The following is a 22,174-nucleotide window of genomic DNA, read 5'->3' as shown; positions in this document are numbered from 1 at the left end:
ATTTTCAATTGTATTGTATGCTTAAACTCAAAGCAACTCTCAATTCAAAAAAATACCATTAAAAAAAAGAACTTGATAAAGAGGGTAAAAATAAGATACATATGCAAACAACCTCTCTCTAGTAACAACTGGTTAGGATTAAATTAAGTACCATTTTCACAATAAAAGTAAAAACTATAAAACAAATTTATTATGAAAGGAACAAGACTATATTACTTAATACTATAAAATCTCAATGAAAACACACAACAAGATCTAATTATATTTGTAGCTAAGGGTATGTTCCTGTCTTAATATTTAACAAAAACTTCCTACTTCTATGAAAGCATCATGTTCCCATTCTACTTCTTTTTGTTTTCTTTTGGGAGCAGATAGAACTATTTACAAGTTCTTATGGAAGAATATATCAACGAGAAGTGAAGAAATTGTAAAAAGAATTAGTGAGAGGAGAGTTGCCTTATCAGATATCAAAATGCACTCAAAACAGCAAACTTGTACTACTGGCATAGGAGTAAACAAACAGATCAGTGGAAAAGAAGTGCTAGTCTGGAAACACATGGAATATATGAGAAGAGCTGGTATATAGCAAAGAGGCAGCAATCAGGAAAGTAAAAATGGCAGATGGAGAAATAGAAAAAGGAAGGAAGGAGTCAGTGTCTGCCACACTAATACACATTTTGATTCCAAGGTGCCTGTCAGCACTGGCATGGAGTACCACGATCCTAAGAGCATTAACAGCTATGTCATTAAATTCAGGAATAGATCAGAAACACAGGAAGCAAAAAAAGAGTGAAGAAAATGTCAAGATACAAAGACAAGAAAGTTATTAAGTTTTAATAATAAAAGGACAAGGGAGCCTTGGCAAAGACTCAGAGACTGGATGTTCCACAATCATTCATTCATCTGTACAACCAGCATTTGCTGAAACAAGAGTACAGAGATGAGAGCAGGTAAAGAAGTACAATGTGAAATGAGTGTCAAAGTAGAACTCATTAAAAAGACACTTTTAAATTTTACCTATAAGAGAAAATTCCATAAAGAAGGTGGTATTTAAACTGGGTATGCAGGATGGCTAAATGTCCTCAAAGAGAAAATGGGCCATGGGGATGGGGACAGGGATTGATGAGCATTTCCAGAAAGAGGGAAGAGATGTCCAAATGCAAAAACGCATGAGAAAGCATGCCAGGTTGTAGAAAGAGGGCAGGTATGTATCGATTCTGCTTAAAAGGTTTCAGATGCTCCTTTCTAGGCAGAGGCCTTCTGCGTACATATTAGATTTTTTTCCCTGAAGCAAATCCTTTCCAATAGCAACCCAAATCCTACAGTTCAAATTTAGGGCAGATTCACCCCAATCAAGTTCAGTGGGAAATAATCTTAGGAAAAATAACACTGCCAGACTTAAACCTTGAGCAGTTCAAACCATGGCACCTTTCCTTTCTTTCCCCTATTTTCTCTGTCTGCCTCTTTACCAGGTAGACAGAAATATAGGAGTAGCCCTGAAAACATCCTTCTACAGCTCTTAAGGCACCACAGGCCTACATTGTAAACTGCAAGCATGATACTGTATTGAACCTTTAAAATGACGAGTCTTTTCCCCTTGAAAATACTGAGAAAGGGAAATGGATTCTTAACTATAAACTGTTTGAAATTTGGACCTAAATGAAAAAGCACAGTGTATTTTGTTTGTGAGCACAGGGTTGGACTAAGTACCTTTACAAACTCTTGAAATTTGGGAAGATGGGGCACACATGACAGACATAATATTAAAACTTCTGTGGATAACTTAACTTTTAGATGTATGACTGGTTTGACCCGAGGAAGCAATGTTTCCACTTGATAAATTAAGAATGCTTTACTTCTGAAGAATGCGTAGTAAGATAAGTGAACATTTTTGCTAGCAGACAGGACTGTTGCAGATATTTCTGTATTAATGGCTGGGACTTCTCAGAATAAGACAGTTAACAGTGGGAGTGGGGGGCTTGTTCTGGACTTCTATTTTCTGTATTAATATGTGGGAAGAACTGCTCAATCCAAACTGTATGACATTATACAGGAAGTATGGATTTGTGCAATGAGATTTTTAAAGGGCAATCTGGAGGACATTTTAATGTTGAGATTTTAAGGATGCTAATTGTTTGGGATACTTATACAATCCTACCTGGTACCCCTGATGGTACAATATGGCTCAGACATAGCTGGAAATTAAAAAAAAAAAAAAAAAAAAAAAAAAAAAGTGCCTACTTAGTTCTATTCAGTGCTTCTTAAAGTGTAGCTGAGTGGGATTATCTGCGATGCTTATTTAAAATGTCAGATTCTGGTCCCCTGCCTTCAGAGAGTCTGATTCAATATTCTGGAGTAGGACTCTGGAATCTACACTTGTAACAAGTATATCAGCTGATTCTGATGCAGAAGAGAAACACTGATGCATGCAGTAATGGCACAAGACAAATCAATGACAACTACCACAGACATTAACTTCTTAGGATATTTTCCTAAGTATTCTGAATGAAGTAGTTGATTTACTAAAACTATTATCGATTTTTTTGTTGTATTGATAATAGTGTTACATTGATTTAGTAAATATAGTTGTACAGTGCCTGAAAGACCTACATAAAAAAGGGAATTTTTCAAGACTTTGTGTCAAAAGATGACTCTATAACAGAATCACAGTTCAACAAATTTAGAGACCAGCAAAACTTTAAAATACATATAATTTAAGTAAAGCCCTTTTACTGCAAGGTCCTTAAAATAGAACACCGTTCAGATAATACTTTTCGTACAGTAATCCACTCCTGCCTTATTCACGGTTTCCCTTTCTGAGGTTTCAGTTACCTGCAGTCAACCATGGTCAGGAAGCAGATGACCCTCCTCCTCCTGACACAGCATCAGAAGAAGGTCACTAGCAGCCTAATACTGTCACAATGCCTATGTCATTCACCTCACTTCATCTCATCACGTAGGAATTTATCATCTCACATCACCACAAGAAGAAGGATGAGTATAGTACAATAAGATATTTGGAGAAAGCCCACATTCCCCTAAGTCTCATTACAGTATATTGTTATAACTGTTCTAGTTTATTATTAGTTATAATTATTAACCTTTTATCGTGTCTACTTTATAAATTAAACTTTATTACAGGTATGTATGCATAGGAAAACATGGCAAATATACAGATCGGTATACTATCCAGTTTCAGGCATCCACTGGGGGGTCTTGGAACATATCTCCCACAGATAGGGGAGGCGCTACCTATAGAATTTATCTTTTCTCACATTCTTTCTCTAGTATGGGAAGCACATGCTTTGCTATGATCTCGTAGTCCTAATCCCATGTACTCCTACACACATACACATTTCTAAAACAAAGTCGATATTTTACATACTTTATACTGTATTCAAATAAAAGTGATCAAAAGTAACACATGCCAAAACAACGTCTTTGTTAGACTGACTCTTGCATGGACATGGACTAGCGAATTCATCTATTATATGGATATATAATTCACAGGATTTGTTATGACAGGATTGAAAAAGAATTATTATCATGGGACAGCTGACTAGACATGAAAATAATCTAATCACATTAAACAAGATAATTATCATGATATCCACTGAAACACAATTATATATATATATATATATATATATATATATATTTGCATATGCATGTGTGTGGATATATACATGTACACAAATACATATACACATATATATAATTTAAGGCTTATTAATGCAAGATACTTACTACTGTTAATAATGTAGCTTGGAATCATTTTACCTTTTAATATTGCTGCTGAAATTCCAATGGTAGCACAAAATGGGGGGAGAAAAGCAAAGGCATTAAAGACTTATATGGAATAATAATTTGCCTGTGTTTGATGTGCATAAATGCATATACGTAGGAAAGAGTTGAGCAAAAGGACTTGGGGAAATAAAATCACAAACACAGGAGGATTTAAGATTAGAAATCCTTTCTATTCTGTTGTTCCCAACTCTACATCCTTATGTACATATGTCCTACTTCGTTGTTCTTAAATAGTTGACACTTGAAAGGATCTCAAAGAAGAATAAAGCACTACTATAAGAATGAGAAGACAAGACAAAACAACACTGACTTGGCTAGCACTAGGTTATAGCTAACCTTTTTTTTTTTTTTTTTTTTTTGCTGTTTCACTTGGAAGTTACACTGAATTGAATCAGTTTCCTACATATCTGTGAAACAAACATCCCAGGGGATTCAACAACCTGCACCAATTACACAACTTTAGCCATTTACAGGTAATGGGAGAAAGAGAGTTCTCCCTCCAGGCTCCTCCAGTAGATCAGGAGGTGCGGCCTACCATAAGCAGGATGGTAGTAGTAGTCTATGTCTGATGGTTCACTTTCCCTCATTTCTCCACTATCCCAGGATGTGAAATATAAGAGAATACCAGTAAGACCTGCCGTTTATACAATAATTTGGGTTTCGAATAGCTTTCAAATAACTAACAAACATTGTGGCCTATAGAGGACTATATATTATCGTGAATTAAGGCATGCTGCCTTGTTCTTCAGACATCACTTATATCTCTTATAACTTATAAATCCCTATGTGATAAACTCACACCTCAGTGGGTAGAAGCTGGTAGATTTGTACTGCCTTCAACAAGACAGTGGTCATTTGATTATTGGTGGCCTGCTGAAACCTAACTACTAGTATACTGTATACAATACCACTCGATACAATCTCTTTTTATTCCTTATAAAAGAAATGTAAGATCTAGTATCAGCAGAACTGAATGGTGAACATGTGTGGATATTTAAATTGACTCTCTTGATATATTCCCCCGTATGTTTATCACTGGGCAGGACCATAGCAAAAATGATAAATTACATGTAAAAAACATTATTCTGAAAGCATCCTAAGTCAGCAAACAAAGCAAAGTAAATGTTTTGCAACTCTTATTTCCAAAAGAAAAATATATTTTGAAAGCATCTTCTTTTTAACTTCTTTTACCAGTGCACCAAAAATAACTTTCTATAACTCATTTTTGTTACCAAACTAGTAAAACTAATGCTAAGCTACATCAAAAACAAGGATTTTTTTTACCCTTACCTCTATCCTTTGCTTTGTCAGAAAGGAGCACCTCCACCTCCTCATATTCCCGGATGGCATCCAGTATGATACTTCCTTCTTTACTAAATAAGAATAGCATGGGGATCTTGATGTCATCTGTGTCCTTCCCGTCACCTGCCATCTGGAACAGAGGGGCAGTATCACTGCTGCTCCCCTCATTGTCATCTAGCAGAAAATGAATACAGCAAACATAAAAACATCTGTCCATTAAAAAGATCTACAGACAAAACTTTACTGTTTTTTTCCCTGTTGGCAGCATTTATTTTATGCATCAAGAATCATAAAAATGAACATACTTGGGGCTCACTAATTCCACTCCTAGAAATTTATCCTGAGGAAAGAACTCAAAAGAAGCAAAATGATTTACTCCCAAAGTAGTTTACTGGAGTGCTACTTATAATTGTGAACTGTGAACTATTATAAGTAAATTATAATTAAGTACTTGATGGGACACCCAGGAAAACAGAATATTATTATTACATGAAAAAAGTAGAACTCAAAATTTTATGATTATGACTAAAAACTTCCATATGCTTATGAAAAGCCTTGGATATTTCACTCAAAGACTTGGATTACAATGATAGAACTAAGAATGAAATTTTATTGTTGCTTAAGATTTCCTTTAATGGCATTTACCAAACTACCTATTGGTAGTTCTTTTTTATATACTGCTCACAAAGAAGAATTATGATAGTCATTTTCGCTCTGTAAGTTGAGGTGACCATTACTGTTAGTTTACATTGGTTAGCTAACCGCAGTAGGACTGCTCAATACTGTTTGACCACGGGGCCGGCCATGTTCACCTCTAACTGCACACGCCAGGTGAAGAACCTCCCTGTCCCTTCTCAGAGAGCTTGCTCTGAGGACCCACCTCCTTAGCAATAACTGACTAGACAAGCATGGCCACCTGACAGTCTCTCTGGAGGACCTAGAAGTGGCACACAGAATGACTGCTCCGGTTAGCAGTGGGTAGTGATCTAGTAAAATAACAGACTCATGGTTGAGGCTGCAATTTTACAATGACTTCTTGGAACTAATGGGGAAAGAGGGAACAAGCTGGTGAGAAGCTGGAGAGTGAAGCAGAACTGCAAAGAGATGCAGAGAAGAGAGTCTAGGAAGACCCAGAGATAAGTGACAGATGTGAAAAATGCTACTTAAAAAAATCATGGTTCCTGATGATTTCTGCTCAGTTGAACTTCTTTCATGTTCAATTAAAATAATCCAGTCCCATGTAGTAAACAAACTTTCCATCTTAAACCAGTTTAATCAATTACTGTCTCTTGCAGACAAATGATTATTCTAAGATAATTTTTACTTCTAGTACTTGCGGTAAAAAACTTAGTCTTAATTACTAGCTCATTTATTTACAATTAAAACTAGAAAAAACAAAATACTTCATCAGAAACAAAAAAACATAGGAAAAAGAAATTATAATACAAGAAAGCTTCCTTTTAAAAATTAAATTTTCTGAGAATAAAGATCATTGCCTCTTGTTTACCCACAGAACTCAGTAGAGGATTCTGCTACTAATAACTACTAAAGACAACATTTGACTTGACAAACCTCGCAGAGTAGAGAATACCACAAGAGTCACACTTTATAGGGAAAATGGTAACTATTCCACTTATGTTCCAGACTTTACTTTTTATATTTTAAAGTCTTGGTGAAGAGGTGTTCGAAGTGATAGTGATGACAAGCATTAAATTCTTCAATAAAAGATATCTCTGTGTGGAAAATAACTAAGGATAGAGAGATGATTTGAGCGGAGCATCAGCAACCTGTTTCTGTAATTGGCCAGAAAGTGAATGTTTTGGACTATGCAGTTCTCTAGTCCATTACTGTGGCTCAAAAGTAGGCACAGACAGGAGCGCCTGGGTGGCTCAGTTAGTTAAGTGTCCGGCTTTGGCTCAGGTCATGATCTCGCGGTTCATGAGTTCGAGCACCACATCGGGCTCTGTGCTGACAGCTCAGAGCCTGGAGCTTGCTCTGTATTCTGTGTCTCCCTCTCTCTCTGTCCCTCCTGGCTTGTGTGTGCGCGCGCACTCTCTCTCTCAAAAATAAAAAGACATTAAAAAAATTTTAAAGTAGGCATAGACAATAAATAATTTTTTTCATTGAAAGAAATCCTAATATTTTATCTTAAATGTCCTAAATTATTTTCATTGAAATAAACCTTAACATATATTTTTATGTTTTATTTATTTATTTTCAGAGAGAGAAAGAGAGTACACGTGCAAGGTGGGGGGGGGGGGGGGGTGGGCAGAGAGAGAATCCTAAGCAGGCTCCACACCAGCAGTGCAAAGCCTGACGTGGGGCTCGAACCCACGAACCGTGATATCATGACCTGAGCTGAAACTAAGAGTCAGATGTTTAACTGAGCCAATCAGGAGCCCCTAAATCCTAATATCTTATTTTAAATGTCTTTTTATTTATCTTGAATTCAAAAAGGAAATCTATTCTAATAAGAAAGAAAAAATTCAAAAATAGATCTCCCCTGTGAGAGACACTATAAAAACTTCATAATTAGGATGTGACCTCAGGTCTTCTAGTTCTGAATATAAACTATTTACTTATAGTGTCAAAATGCATATTTTCCCTGACAGTCCCAGACTGCCTGTTATAAGTGATTTTCTATGAAAAATAAAAAAGCAGAACACACTGGTTGAAATGCAGAGGTAAAATGATTTGAATTTGTAATTTCAGTGGAAAAAGACCCAAGAAAATAAAAATTTGCTAGCAATTAGTACTTATACCTATGGTATGTAAGCCCTTATGCTAACAAATTTTATGTATTATTATCTTCTAACCTTACAACCACCTAAAAGATATTTATTAACATTTTCACTGGAGCTTAAAAAAAAATTCTATTGAATAAACTGATAAACTAAAGCTGGGCCAAGGCCAAGGTTACACCATGATCTTGTGGCAGAGCCAGGAACTGTTCCCCCATGTATTTGACTCCAAACCCTGCAACTTTGTGGAGGAATGAGTATTTTTAATGGCTCCCCACTGGAGGTGACAGGGTGTAATTCTTGCCTTTAAGGGGCTCTGGATCTCAAAGCACATTTTCTATCCATAGTGCTGGGTGCTTTGGGGTACCCTACCTTCACACACACTTTCACTGGCATTAATATACAGAAACCTAAATCTAGACTCTCAAAAAAGATACAAGATACATAGAAATTATTAAGAGTGTCACTGGATTACCCATCCATTACACTGACTAGTGAAGTAAAAATAATATGATGAATTCCAATAAAATTTTGAAAAATACAAGGAAAAAATCCTAAAAATCATCTCCTCCTCATCAACACAACGGCACAGAGGATTACTCACCAATAACAATGCCACCAATGGCACCAGCATTCTGAATGTTGCGTGCCTTTTCTGCAAACATGCACTGTCCTCTTTGTATCAAAGCGATTTTTCCCATCACTGCCTCGGGGTTAGTAAGCTCTGAACAACCATTGTATGGTTTACTGCTTGCAACAAATCCTCTCGTCTGTCAGAAATAAAAGTAACTTAAATATTCCTTTATCTTCTCAAATCGCTCACTATCTAGAGTTTTAAATAAGCCTTATTTCTTTTCTAATGATAACACATCCAATATATAAATTTTTGTTTTGAACATTTTGCATATCATATAGTACCCAACTGACATTTTACTGTGCTCTGCAGTTTATAAAGCATTTTTGCATAAATGACTAAATCTGATCTTTATAAAAACTCTAAGAAAAATAATACAGATGATATTTCCATTTTACATAGGGGGAAACTGAGACTCAGTTTATCTAGTATGCTCAAAGACACAATGTTAGTGAGTGGTAAAGTTGGAATATGTAAATCTGTAGGCAGTTTCACTATGTACCCACACCCACAATTAAAATAGCTGGTAACCATTTTTAAATCATCACTGGTAGCCAGAAAAAATTTTGAAAGAGGAAAAAATTGGATTTAGTCTACATGAATCTGTAAGCAGTTCTTCTTCTTAGAAAAATTAAATCCACTAGAGAACTGACTTTAAAGATGCTAAAATAAAGATGTTTTAATATCCCTCTCTTAGAACATAAACTCCATGAGGGCATGGATCTTCACTGGCTTTGTAAACTTGATATACAGCAAACATCTAATAAAACAGTGCCTAGAATATAGTAGGGACTCAATAAAGAGGTGCTGAATGGATGAGTCAATCCACAAACCTATATAGCTTTAAAATACACATATAAAAATGGCCTAAATTAGGGGTAATGGAGTTCAAAGACCATTGGCTTTAGATGGTCAGGCTACTTGGGTCTGGTCCCAACTCTGCAACCAATTAGATAAACTTGTGCACTGTTTAGCAATGCAGATCTTTGTTTACTGTGTTAAAACTAAGGGGATGGGCTAGCTTAGTGGTCTTCCTATTGGCCTGGTGGGACCTCAGCATCACTCTCCATAGTCACTTGGGCCAAAACACCTCTGCTTTTAGAGCTGTTCTCTACGTTAAGGCTCCAAGTTAGCTTATTGTTCAACAAAAGGTTCTAGTAGTGGTTAGAAAGTCCCAAAACCCATTGTTAGATAATTTAAAGATACCAAATTAGAGAACAGGCCAAGAAATGGACAGTATCTAAACAATATTTTAAGTAAAATCCTATAAGTATGTTGTATACATAAATTATGACTCAAAATTTTCAAGATATGCTTTTAACTTTAATCTACTTTAATCTGGGAGAGTGAATATTTAGGTTTTAATAAATTAAATATTTAGGTTTAATAAATTAGAGCAACTAAGAAATTAGATAATTCTTACACAATACTTTAAATTCAATTTCAACGAGTACATTGTAAGTGTACACACCTCTTTATGTTTAGACAGATCTAGCCCAAACTGAGCTGGTCCAGCAGTCAACACTACCCTGCCAAAAAATGGGTGGGAAACAATCTGTACGGCTCGTGGAGGTAGCTGCTGTTCTTTCTGTTGCTGACTTGACAGTTCAATCATCTCCTGCATGAACCTCAACCCATCTTCAGCATCAATTGAACTAGCAGCCTAGGAAAAAAACAAATTCATTTTATCCTTTCCTTATGAAAACTTTCAACTTTCTGATTTCTTAAATACTACTACAATAATTTTCCCTTTCAGTTTTGGTCCCTATCAAATATTTTATGGCTTTTTTTGTCCTCAAAAATATTAGTTCTGGAAATATTTTCTGAAAGTAAATTTATAATCTTTATCAATGTCTCTTTCACTGTTCTATAAACCACTCTGATACAAATGGGAGTATTAGACTTCCACCAAATGCTCAAATGCTAATACTATGCTTGATTTCTCCCCACTGCTTTCTCTTTTCAGAAATAAACCTCATACCTGACCCACACTTCACTTCTTTGGAATTACGAACCAACAACCAGACTAAATTCAAAATATATGTATCAGGCATCTATTAGTGTCGGGCTCCAGCACTTCACTGGGAAGTGGGGAGATAGTCTTTCACTTTAAGAAGTTTGTATCCAGAGGAGACAGACATGTAAAATTACCTATGATAAAATTCTCCGGTGGGAAAGTAGACTAGCAGCACAGACAAGGGAATGATTGATTCTGCCAGTGTGGATCTGGGAAATATTTAGAATGACATGTGATTTGAGTCTTAACAGAGGAAAAGCTAAAGAATGCCTGACTATGGTAGAAAGAAGGTGGATTCCTGAGACTGTACAGGAAAAGCCATTTGGATTTGACAGGAGTCAGAGGATGAAAGAAAACAGAGAGGGTTGGGACACAGAGACAAGTTCAAGCCTATCTTGATATGTCCAGTTTCGGTGACTTAGGAGAATGATGTTAGGGTCTACTGAGACGGACAACAAAAAGGAAAAGAGATGGACTGAGGTGGGGACAGGAAGAGATAATTAAATCAGGTTTGGACAGATTGAGACGGAGATGCAGACATGTATGACAGGCAGACTAAAGCTGAATTAGGAGTCAGGGTTACCTATGTGTATCTAAGAAATCATGTGTACAAAGACGACAGCTGAACTTGTAGAAACGGAGGAGACTGCTGAAGAAGAGTATAGAGAGAAAAGGGTATGATCCAGGTTCTTTGGCAGTGCCTACGTTGAGTGGTTGTACCAAAAAAGGAGAGCTCCAAAGGAATCCACAAAGCAAAGAACAGAAAAGTAGGAAAGATGTATGTTGCTGGAATGCCCTGGAAGCCAAGAAAGGGATAGGTTTTAAAAAGAGGTCAGTCAACAGTTACAGAAAAATTCAATCAAGTAAGGATTAAGAGGCCATTGGGTGGTAATTATGTCACTGGTGGCATAAGTAAAAGTAATGTAGTTAGAGATGTCACTCCCACTACTGAGAAGTGACAGTAAGTGAAACATAAGGAAGTGGAAAGAATACTCTTTGAGGAAGGATGGATGTGACAACAGAGATGAAACAGAATTCCGAGACAGAAACTAAGGTTGTGGGAAGGCTGAATTTAAGGGATACCTGGTATGGATCCAGGTTGAAATTATTTAGCAAACTATGTAGTTTTCTCAGAATCAATACACTAATAAGCTGGGTAATTAAAAGGCCTCATGTTATGAAAGCTTTTCCAGCAAAAAAACAATAGAATTTTCCCAAAAGGGAAATCTGTTATCTTTCCTAGGCATAGACATGTACATGCAACTTTTGATTTCCATAACGAATAAAATACTTAGATTCAGGAATGTTTTGGAAACTAAAATGCTGTAAACTACAGAGATATTAAAACTAATTATTAGCTTTTAAGATTATGCTCTAAATTATGGAAAGACAAGGGGCTGAAAAACAGAAAAATTTGGATTTGAGCCCTACATTTGACTATATCAATTTAAGCAAACTACCTAACCTTTTTGTGATTTAATTGATCTAGCCTATGAAAGGGTTGAATTACATGGCTTTCCAAGATACCTCTCCAAGTCCTAAAATTCTAGAATGGTTCTCTGAATCATCTATTAAAAGTTTTTAGAAAGCCAAATGTCATTATCTTATTCAAGCTAATGAGACCACAGAGGGCAGAGATGGTATCTAATTAGTACAGCAATGGCTTACTTGGATTGCATGTTGAACCAACTGGACTCTCCCATCTTTGAGGTGAATCAAACTCACCCCCATCTTCTTCAAGATTTCTAAATGTTCAGGGTTAGTGGCCATGAAATCTCGGGCTCTCAGAGGGGGTTTAGCTCCACTCCTGAAACTCTCCTCTCTGCTAAAAGTAATTACAGACAAGGTTTAAAAAACTACAAATCAGAACTGGGGAAAAACAGAAGGCAAATAAAAATAATTGTAGGTATTTGCAAAATTGCTAGTTATAGAACTAGTGAAACTGGAAAAAACTGGAAACAGTTATTTTCCCATATATTACTTAGGTTATTAAGTGGTATAACTCAAATATTTTACAATTACCAAAGCATGTATATTATCTGCAGGACTGTCTTAGTCAACAGCCTTATAAACTATTTGAAGGTACAGGATAGGTTGGCTTGGGGATTTGTTATTACCGATTTCTCCCTTGAAAAACAGACTTTTCTCCCAATATTTTAAAAGTAAAACAATACTTCTATCAGTGAGTAACAATACTCAAAAAATTTTTTTAATTTATTAATGGCTTTTCAATGTAACTATTTGGGAAAAAATGAACTCATTAAGCCAAAAAAATTTATTTAAAAATCAAGAATAAGCACTTCATCAAAAAATAAAATCAATTAAAACAAAATCTATACTTTCCTTATGTAGAAAACACAGTTAAAGGAAAAATATTTTTTAAATATTTTCTACATATACAAGACATGTGGAAATATCTGATGGAACTATTCTGGGTAAAAATGAACTACAGAAGTTAAAAACTACTATATGCCACCCACTGACCATTAATACTTAGTTCATTAAACAAAAGATACACCATAATAAATTTCCGTAAGAAAATTTCCATAAGAAAAAGACATTACTGCAGAATAAACTTTTTCATATAACTTTACCAATGAATAACTTTTAATTACTGGTAACTATATGCTTCAATATTTTTGGTCTAAGTAAACGTCTTTTGGGCTGTTATATGTTCCTTACATTCTCTATCATTTACGAACAATTAACTTTAATATTAACAAATATAAAATAATACATCTTACACTCTGATGATGCCTCTCGGACAGCTCTTATCCACCACATTTTTCAAGGGTTCACGAATGCTCTGAGCATACAACGGATCATTAGGGAAGAGAATCTGAGTGTTTGGACAAGTCCAATCAAAATTACTGTCATCCAGTTCTGTATATTCTGAAGTCTACAATATAAAAGAATGTTATGTAAATAAAAATAATTATTTTACTTAACATTACATCTTGTTCAAATGAAACATTAAATGAAATATAAGAATATATAGGATGCAATAAAGGAAACAAAGAAAATATCAAGTGTACTTTTCCTCCTACCATACATATATTTATTGAATTCTATGCACAGATTACTTTTCACTTGGAAAAATAAACACATAAAACACAATAAAACATTTAATTAAAAAACATAACCTACTGTATTCTTCTTAGAGATGCTTTGATTTGTAGTAGAGAGCCAAAGAGGTAACAGATGAGCTTCTGTTGTAAAGATGTAATCTTCTATGTCAAAGATAATGTCTTCTTTATCGGCAAATAACAGGTAAAGATATTTAAACATCTCAGCCAAGAAGAAAGAATCCATTCTAAAATAAAAGGTCATAATTAAATCTTAGAACATAAAAATATTCAAATACTAACTATCTGAAGCCAAAGAGTCAAGGTCAATAAACATGTCTGTATCAATTTAGATGTCCAAAGTACTACAGAATCCATCTATCCCCCGGTGGTAATAGTCTTGACTCCAAGCATATTCCAAGGAAATGAAAAAGACCAGAGGGACTGCCTACCACACAGGCACACTAAATCTTGTCAATGGTGCAGACAAGATTTTCCTATTGGCCTTCCAATGAAGGAGAGTTTTCCATTTCTTCTACAGAGAAGCAACAACAGGGAGGTAATGCAGATGAAACTTTACTAGTAAGAGCCATACAAGAATTGTCAATTAATATTAATTAAATTGGATAAAGTAATACAATTTTGATGGAGTTCATGATGTAGACACTTAAGTTATATACAAGAAGGTTTTAAGGTAAAGGAAATCATTTCTAAAAAATTACAAGAAAAAAGCACAACACAAAATCACAGGGACTATGGTTGTAACTGTAAATATTTAAATACCTGTCAAGAAGGGAATATAGAACAAAAGGAATAAAAATATAAATATATATGACTTTACAAATGATTCAATGTTATAATGTTTTAATAAACATTTTAAAGAAAAGCTTTTAATAAAATCAAAAGTGGCAGAAAAAGCACAGCTGTTAGATGTAGTTACAGTAACATGAAATTTCATTACATTTACCACCTCCCAAAGAGTCCTAGGTTTTGGTGGTAATAACTTGTGGCTTACTGGACAGATGACATAGTTTTACATCTCCTGCCAAGCACAAGTCCTGGCACACAGTAGGCACTCAATAAACGTTTACTAAATCAAGTGAAACTTTTAGCAGTATTACAAAAAGAATGAACTAGAGAGGCAATGGAACACAGTGATAAGAACACAGGCTCTGGAAAAAGAAAAGGCCTTTCACTGACTAGCTGTGTAATCATGGGGATATTATATAAGAACTGTGAGTTTCAGTTTATTTTTTTGTAAAGGACATAATAATACCTGCCTAACATTGGGGTGAAGACTAAATGAGATACTCTAAGTCCATTATTTAGCATAGCACCTGGCATATGTATAAGCTCAAAACACAGCTATCCTTATTTTTCCTACACATCAATGATGTTTCATTTTTGAATGACTTTCATTACTCACCTGTAATGTCACAAAAATTTTTGAACATTTTGTAGTTAATCTTTTCAGAATATATAAAACATGCCCTGTCATCCTGCAATATACTTATGATAACGGGGAGTTACTATCATGAAAAAATGTTAGCTTGAGAAGTATAGACTGATGAACACAGTGTTGACTTGCAGTGAATTGTAGAACTGATTATGAAACAAATGATTTGGAAACATTTAGAAAAGAATGGAGACAGGATAGATCACTACAGTATGAGTTGGGTAAAGCTAGCAAACTGGGTATCTTATCATATAATCTCATTTGTATTAAAAAATCATTGGGGTGCCTGGGTGGCTCAGTCAGTTAAGCATCCGACTCTTGATTTCAGTTCAGGTCATGGTCTCACACAGTTCATGAGTCCGAGCCCTACATTGGCCTCTGTGCTGACAGCACGGAGCCTGCTTGGGATTCATCCCCTTCTCTTTGTATCTTTCTCAAATATAAATAAAAATAAAAGTAAAAAAAAAAAAACAACCCAGAAATGCAAACATATATGCAATAAAACTGTCTGGAAGACTGTTTATCAAATTGCCAACAATGGTTATCTTAGGGCTGGCAAGTAAGGGAAGTGTCTTAGCAAAGATTTTCATATTATTATTTTTTTTAATTTTCTTTTTACATGTATTTAGTTTTGAGAGACAAAGAGAGACAGCGTGAGCAGGGGAGGGGCAAAGAGAGAGGGAGACACAGAATCAGAAGCAGGCTCTAGGCTCCGAGCTGTCAGCACAGAGCCTGATGTGGGGCCCAAACCCACGAACCGTGAGATCATGACCTGAGCCAAAGTCGGATGCTTAACTGACTGAGCCACGCAGGCACCCCTTGATTTCAGTTCAGGTCATGATCTCACACAGTTCATGAGTTCGAGCCCCAGGTTGGGCTTTGTGCTGACAGCATGGAGCCTGCTTGGGATTCGTCTCCTTCTCTTTCTTTGTATCTTTCTCAAATATAAATAAAAATAACAGTAAAAAAAAAAAAATGCAAACATACATGCAATAAAACCGTCTGGAAGACTATTTATCAAATTGCCAACCGTGGTTATCTTAGGGTGGGCATGTAGGGGAAGTGTCTTAGCGAAGATTTTCATATTATTTTTGCCATTTAAATTCTTTCCAGTGATCATTATTATAAAGAAAATACAGATAGTCCCATTCTGAAAATTGTGTGTGTGTGCACGCGCGCGTGTGCACATGGGCGCAGGGACACTGGTGAGCCAGGTGACAGCACTGGTAGATCTGTAAAGGAATAAGCAACCAAATGCAAAGAGCTTGTAACCTGCAAACTCTCAAGTTCCACACCATAAGGTACACTGGTCTTGGTCCTAACCAGAATTCCTCCTGGCAATTTAGATGGAAATTTTCTAAGGTATGCTTAAACTGCAGCTCACTGAACTTAGATTAGTAATATGTTAGATGACTAAGATGAGATTCAAGCTCTCTTTTAGGTCTAGAAACACATACACATACACACACCCCAACAAAACCAAATTTTGCTGAGGTAAGTATAAAGTTCTAAGTTTACACTAAAGAAAAAAAATCATTTACTCAAAAGTAGGGTGGAGAATACCCATTTGTCAGCAGGCCACAAGTAACTGAGGTCAATTGGCTACAAGTTCACCGTGAGGTGAATATAATAAAGCCGCTAAAAAATCTAAAGCACATCTAATAACACAGAATGATGAGGACTAGTAGTTCTCAACCTTTTGTTCGGCCAACTGCCTAAAAGATACAATGCTGTCCTCAATGCTGTCATGAGGAACAGAGTTGATGAAGCAGTGATCCTCAATTGAATAGAGGGTGTAAACCCATCAGCCCCTCAGAAAATTAGCAACCTTACAACTGTTCTTAACAGTGATGTTTTTGCCAGGCACATCTTAAGTGTGATTAATTCTGGACTTGTTATTTTAAGAGATACTCTATATATTGGAATATGAAATCAGATTAGGGCAAAGGCAGTGGTAAAAGGTCTAGAAACAACGTCATGTAAGGAATATTCACTGGGGAAAAAAAGAAGAATGTTAAATTTAGAAAACTAGAACTCTCTAAACAGGATAAATCATGTCTTCCTCTGTAATTCTTCAACCTGTTACCCCTTTTTTTCCACCACAGCACAAATCACATGGTTGCAATTACGTCTTTATACACCTATCTTCTCCACTAACTGTAAGTCATGGGAGGGCAGGAATTGATTCTAATTTCTTTTTCCATCCCCACACCTAAGTGTGGTGCCTGGCATAAAGAAGGTACTTAATTACTGTTCCTTGAATGAACTGCCAGAATAGCATGGTGTTCAAGAGCTTCGTGTTCTTAGAGTTCAAGTGTTGATGGGAATCTGGACTTAACTTTACTAATGTGTGACCTTAGGTAAGTTCCCCAATTTCTTTGTGCCTCAGCTTCTTCATCTATAAAATGAAGATTATAGTAGAAATTACACTTCAGAGAGTTCAAGATCAAATGAGTTAAACATAGAAAGTGCTTAATCAGAAGAGTGTCCGGGTGCCTGGGTGGCTCAGTTGGTTAAGCATCCAACTCTTGATATCAGCTCAGGTCATGATCTCACGGTTGTGAGATCGAGTCCTGCACTGGGGCTCCATGCTCAGTGAGAAGCCTGCCTGGGATTCGTGCTCCCTCTCCACGCCCCCGCTGTGCTTGCATACCATCTCTCACTCTCTCTCTCTCAAAAAAAAAAAAAAAGAGCACCCAGAAGGTGGGAAGCAGTGAATAAATGTTAAAAACAAATACACAGCCTATTTGCTTTCATTTCTTGCTGGTATCTGCATGCCAGTTTCTAAAAACCTAACCAGTTTTCATCAGCTATGATCAGGGAAGTAGGTCCCAAGCCTCATTAATTATTATCTAAATACTCGGAGTGAAGGACTAAGGGATAACTCCGAGTAGATGACGAGTGCTGTGTCTCACCTGCCTCTAGTCCCTCTGCCTCAAAGTCCTTTTAGTACTTCTTCCTAACCCTTGTTCATCCTTCAAGATACAAGAACCTCCAGTGGTCTTCCAGTGACTGTCACATCCCAATTTGCATTTCATGTCCCTTTAATATGTTTCACAGCACTTATACAATGTTTTAAAATTTATTTACCCATCCATTCTCAGTGATTCAAAGATGGAAAAGACATGTCTTCCTATCTTTAATCCTCAAAAACTAGTATAACTCTGGCATATAAGACACCTCATAAATGCCTATGGAATGAACATTTGTTAACCAAATAAATAAACTTTAGTGCTCATTAGAAACTAGTGTGTTGCTATTTTCTGGACAGTTAAAATAACTGGAATGTTAGCGACTATCACAGTAACCAAAGTATGCTTTTTATAGCTTATTTCATGCCATCTACATCTATCAGTAACCAATGAAACAGAAACTGCCAGTGGTCTTCCCCAGCCTCCAAACCGGCAACAGAATAAGAATATACGTTAACCACGATACTACTTTGAGGAATTCTTGACATATATCATAATTCAGATCATTCATCACCCTGGTAACAGTTTTTATATTATGTAAAGTGTCAGAAATTAACACAGAACACCCCATTCCTAATACTAAGGTTCTGATATTTAACAATCATTTGTTCATCTGTGTAAAAATCATTTGAGCACCTACTATATGCCAGGCACTATGATAAAAATACAAACTTTTCAAACATTTTTAAATCAGCCTATTCAAGAGAGTTTAGAAATTAAACACGACGAACTAAGTTTTGCATCTTCAAATACCCTTTGTAAAGCTTATCTGAATTCTACCTAAGAGTCCTATTTTGTGTTGCTGTAAGTTACCCTGAGGAAAGGGGATGTTAGGAATTGTTTTACCTGTCCTCATGACTTCCAGTACGAACATCCTTCATGGCAGCAAATCCGCAAGGCACTCTAGCATATTTATTTAAATTTTCAATAAGTGTTTTCCCTACTTCAAGGTAGTAAGGATCTCCTGTAGCCTATTAAAAAGGAGAATATATGTATACATATATATAGCTTATATATTACCATACACCCACTCATTTATCAGATATTTATTGAGTACCTACTAGGTGCTTAGGCATTGTATCAGGCACTGGAACACAGGTTACATAGAACTTAGCTCTGAAAATAAGCCATGGATCTGCTTTATGGAATTTCTTAAACACACAACTGGAAAGCTGTCCAACTATATATCTCAACCCTTAGATAAAATTTTTAATACCCAGAAAGGTGGCCTGATTAAAGAAAGGTAAGAGACATGCTTTAGAAAGCAGCTCTCAAATATAAAACTCTATATAGAAATGTTTATACAAGTATTTTGAAAAGACAAAAAACTTAGATGTCAATTCTTACATCTTTCAGTAACTATGGACTAGATGAATGTAAACTGTAACATATCCAATCATTATAACATTAAACAAGCAGTCTGAAAACCCAATTACTATTATAAGATAGTGAGATATCCAACACAAAATGGGTGTTAAACAGCAAAAAAAAAAAAGAGGTAAAATAGCTTACTTTATACAAGAAGTAGGTACTTTCTGCAAATTCTGGTCTTAAAGGATGTTGAGCCCAATGTACCCTGAAATCTGTCGTAAATGCCTGGACAAAACAACATATAAATAGGTACTGTAATGTGAGTTAAAAAATAAACAAGTGACTCCAGAGTATATAATATAATAGCACATGAATTAGACCACAAACAATTTAAAAATAATTAAAATATTGATAACTTTCATCTACAAAATGAAAATTTTCATCGCTTAAAATCCCAATTCATTTTTGGTAAGGTGCTATTTTTACCAATTAAATGTAATTATTTTTGTAAATGATCATTCTGGCTATTAGGAAGCTTAGAGAAAACTATGAAACTCAGTAATGCCACTACATGGGCCTTTGTGTTTTCTTTTTCCTTATCTCCATTTTCCCCTCTTAAGTCCCTAGTTCTTATGTTTCTATTTTGGCATTTTAGCATATATTTTCTTTTATAACCTCAATCCTCTGCAGAGTGAGACAGGGCATTAGTTAAAAACTACACTAGTCTCACTTGAAATTATTTACTAACAGAGCCAACTGGTTAAAAAAAAAGATTAAGGGGCGCTTGGATGGCTCCATCAGTTGAGCATCCAACTTCGGCTCAGATCATGATCTCACATTCGTGGGTTCAAGCCCCGCATCAGGCTCTGTGCCGACAGCGCAGAGCCTGGAGCCTTTGGATTCTGTGTCTCCCTGTCTCTCTCTGCCCCTCCCCTGCTTACACTCTGTTTCTGTCTCTCAAAAAAGAAAATAAAGTGTTAAAAAAAAGATCAAAATAAAACTAAAACTTTGTTTTTTAGCTTTTTTAAAAGTTTATTTATTTTTAAAAGGGGGGAGGCAGAGAAAGAGGGGTAAGAGAATCCCAAGAAGGCTCCATGCTCAGCACAGAGCCCGATGTGGGGCTCTATCTGAAAACCGTGAGATCATGACTTGAGCTGAAATCAAGAGTGGGATGCTTAACCAACTGAGCCACCCCAGCCCCCAAGACCAAAACCTTTGTGGGAACCAAATGAAACTTCATCTGCGGTAAGACGTATTTAGTTGAAACGTCAGTTTATTCAGAGTGAATGCAAATTTTCTACAATGTACAGTCCTACTTACTTGAAGGCTAATATAACTATACTTTCTAAAACAAACACTTTAGGAATGCTCAGATATCCCACAGTGTAGGGAATAAGCAGCGACAGAACAAGGTCACACATGAGTTTGAAAATTTTTAATGGTACATTTCTGGAAAGCCAAAATGTGTGCTATTAAAATCTTGCCATATCAAGCTAGAAATAATATTTATTACTAATATATAAAAACCAGGCAGTCTATGTGATCAGCAAGAGTATGTTCAATGTCTATCATTTTCATAAAATAAGCTTCAGAAAATAAAGAGTAAAAAAAAGTCTCTCTAGCTGATGGATATATGTGAAAGTTAGAACTAGACAATGCATATCTAATGGCATGGATTAGAAAGGCTGAAAAATACTAATTTGGGTTTTTGGGTTTTTTTACACAAAAGTCCAGCATTACCTTAAACTTGAGTTCTTTTGGTATATGAGAAAAAGGAAAACCATATGTAATAGTTTATAAACCAAATATAAATGGATATACTATTTAACCGGGAAAAAACAGAAAAAGAGAATAAACCAACCCTGAAGATGACACTTGGTACATTATTAAATTAGCAAGTTACAGTATATATAAATTAGAATTCCAAAGATTATTTGCTTACCTCTGGTAGGAAATTGTGTTTTTTAATCACCTGATACAACATTTCATGAGTTTCAATGGCAGGTCTAATATCCCCCTTTAAGACCTAGAAGTCAACAATAACAACAAAATTACCTAATAAAATAGGAATTGATTTTGTCTAGAGTCATTATATACATAGAAAGCTGCACATTAATACATTTTAAAATGTGACTCCATTTTGGTAATTCCATTTTAGAGGTCACAAATGTACTTCATCATTCTACATTAATATTAAGAAAGTACAGTGTTTTGTTTTGGGGTTTTTTTACCTGCAAACCTGGAAAAAAGGCGAGCAAAGCATCCATCCAAGTCCGAGCATTGAGCATTGGCTTGTGGATATGCACATCAAGTAGAAGAGGTGGCTGGCTAATGTACCTCATTATGGCATCGTAATGCTAGAAGATCACAACATGTGTTCATGAAAGCAGATGAAAAAAGATGTACTACTCTAAAAACAGCATTTCGTTAAATCACGCTGTGAAGAAAGTAAAGCTGAATTTATATATAAATAAATTTACTAAGTAATTATGTAAATATTTAAGTTATTCTGTATGGGAATCTTTCTAAAATATATATACTCCCCTGTGTTAATTCTGATACAGAATATTAAAGACTATAGTTAATATAAGATCTTTGGAGGGGAACAGATCTGAACATCCCATCCCTGATGGGATGTCTTTTATGTTCTTAAAAACTCTTTTTTCCCCTTCTTTTATCTTCTTCCCTTAGATATTTCTCAGCTTTGACAACAACAGGTTGAGCTGTTAGTCAATGAATGGTAATGAGCCAACAAAAATAATCTGTTCTGTTCACCTCAAGAAAATCTTGTAGTATTCTAATAAACAATATATGATAGTGTTTTTTAAAGTATTCGATCGATAACTTATTATTGGGTCTCTTACTGGTT

At 35.6% G+C, this 22,174-nt stretch overlaps 1 protein-coding gene across 5 annotated transcripts in view; it reads right to left on the bottom strand.

Moving 5' to 3' along the window:
- Positions 1 to 22,174, bottom strand: part of EDEM3 (ER degradation enhancing alpha-mannosidase like protein 3) — a 68,440-nt gene that overhangs the window by 5,586 nt on the left and 40,680 nt on the right. For 4 of the 5 annotated variants that reach the window (XM_042924487.1, XM_042924489.1, XM_042924491.1 and 1 more), the window contains 10 exons: positions 21,537 to 21,662; positions 21,248 to 21,331; positions 19,507 to 19,590; positions 18,841 to 18,965; positions 13,649 to 13,814; positions 13,246 to 13,400; positions 12,170 to 12,326; positions 9,956 to 10,147; positions 8,455 to 8,620; positions 5,098 to 5,283 (listed from right to left, as the gene is read on the bottom strand). In XM_042924487.1, coding sequence (XP_042780421.1) covers positions 5,098 to 5,283; positions 8,455 to 8,620; positions 9,956 to 10,147; positions 12,170 to 12,326; positions 13,246 to 13,400; positions 13,649 to 13,814; positions 18,841 to 18,965; positions 19,507 to 19,590; positions 21,248 to 21,331; positions 21,537 to 21,662 — 1,441 coding nt within the window. The remainder of the gene's footprint in view (positions 1 to 5,097; positions 5,284 to 8,454; positions 8,621 to 9,955; positions 10,148 to 12,169; positions 12,327 to 13,245; positions 13,401 to 13,648; positions 13,815 to 18,840; positions 18,966 to 19,506; positions 19,591 to 21,247; positions 21,332 to 21,536; positions 21,663 to 22,174) is intronic. The other variant, XM_042924488.1, reaches the window with a different exon arrangement.

This window comes from Panthera leo, chromosome F3, assembly GCF_018350215.1.
Source record: "Panthera leo isolate Ple1 chromosome F3, P.leo_Ple1_pat1.1, whole genome shotgun sequence".
NCBI classification, from domain to species: Eukaryota; Metazoa; Chordata; class Mammalia; order Carnivora; family Felidae; genus Panthera; species Panthera leo.
This window is presented reverse-complemented; position numbering and strand designations above follow the sequence as displayed.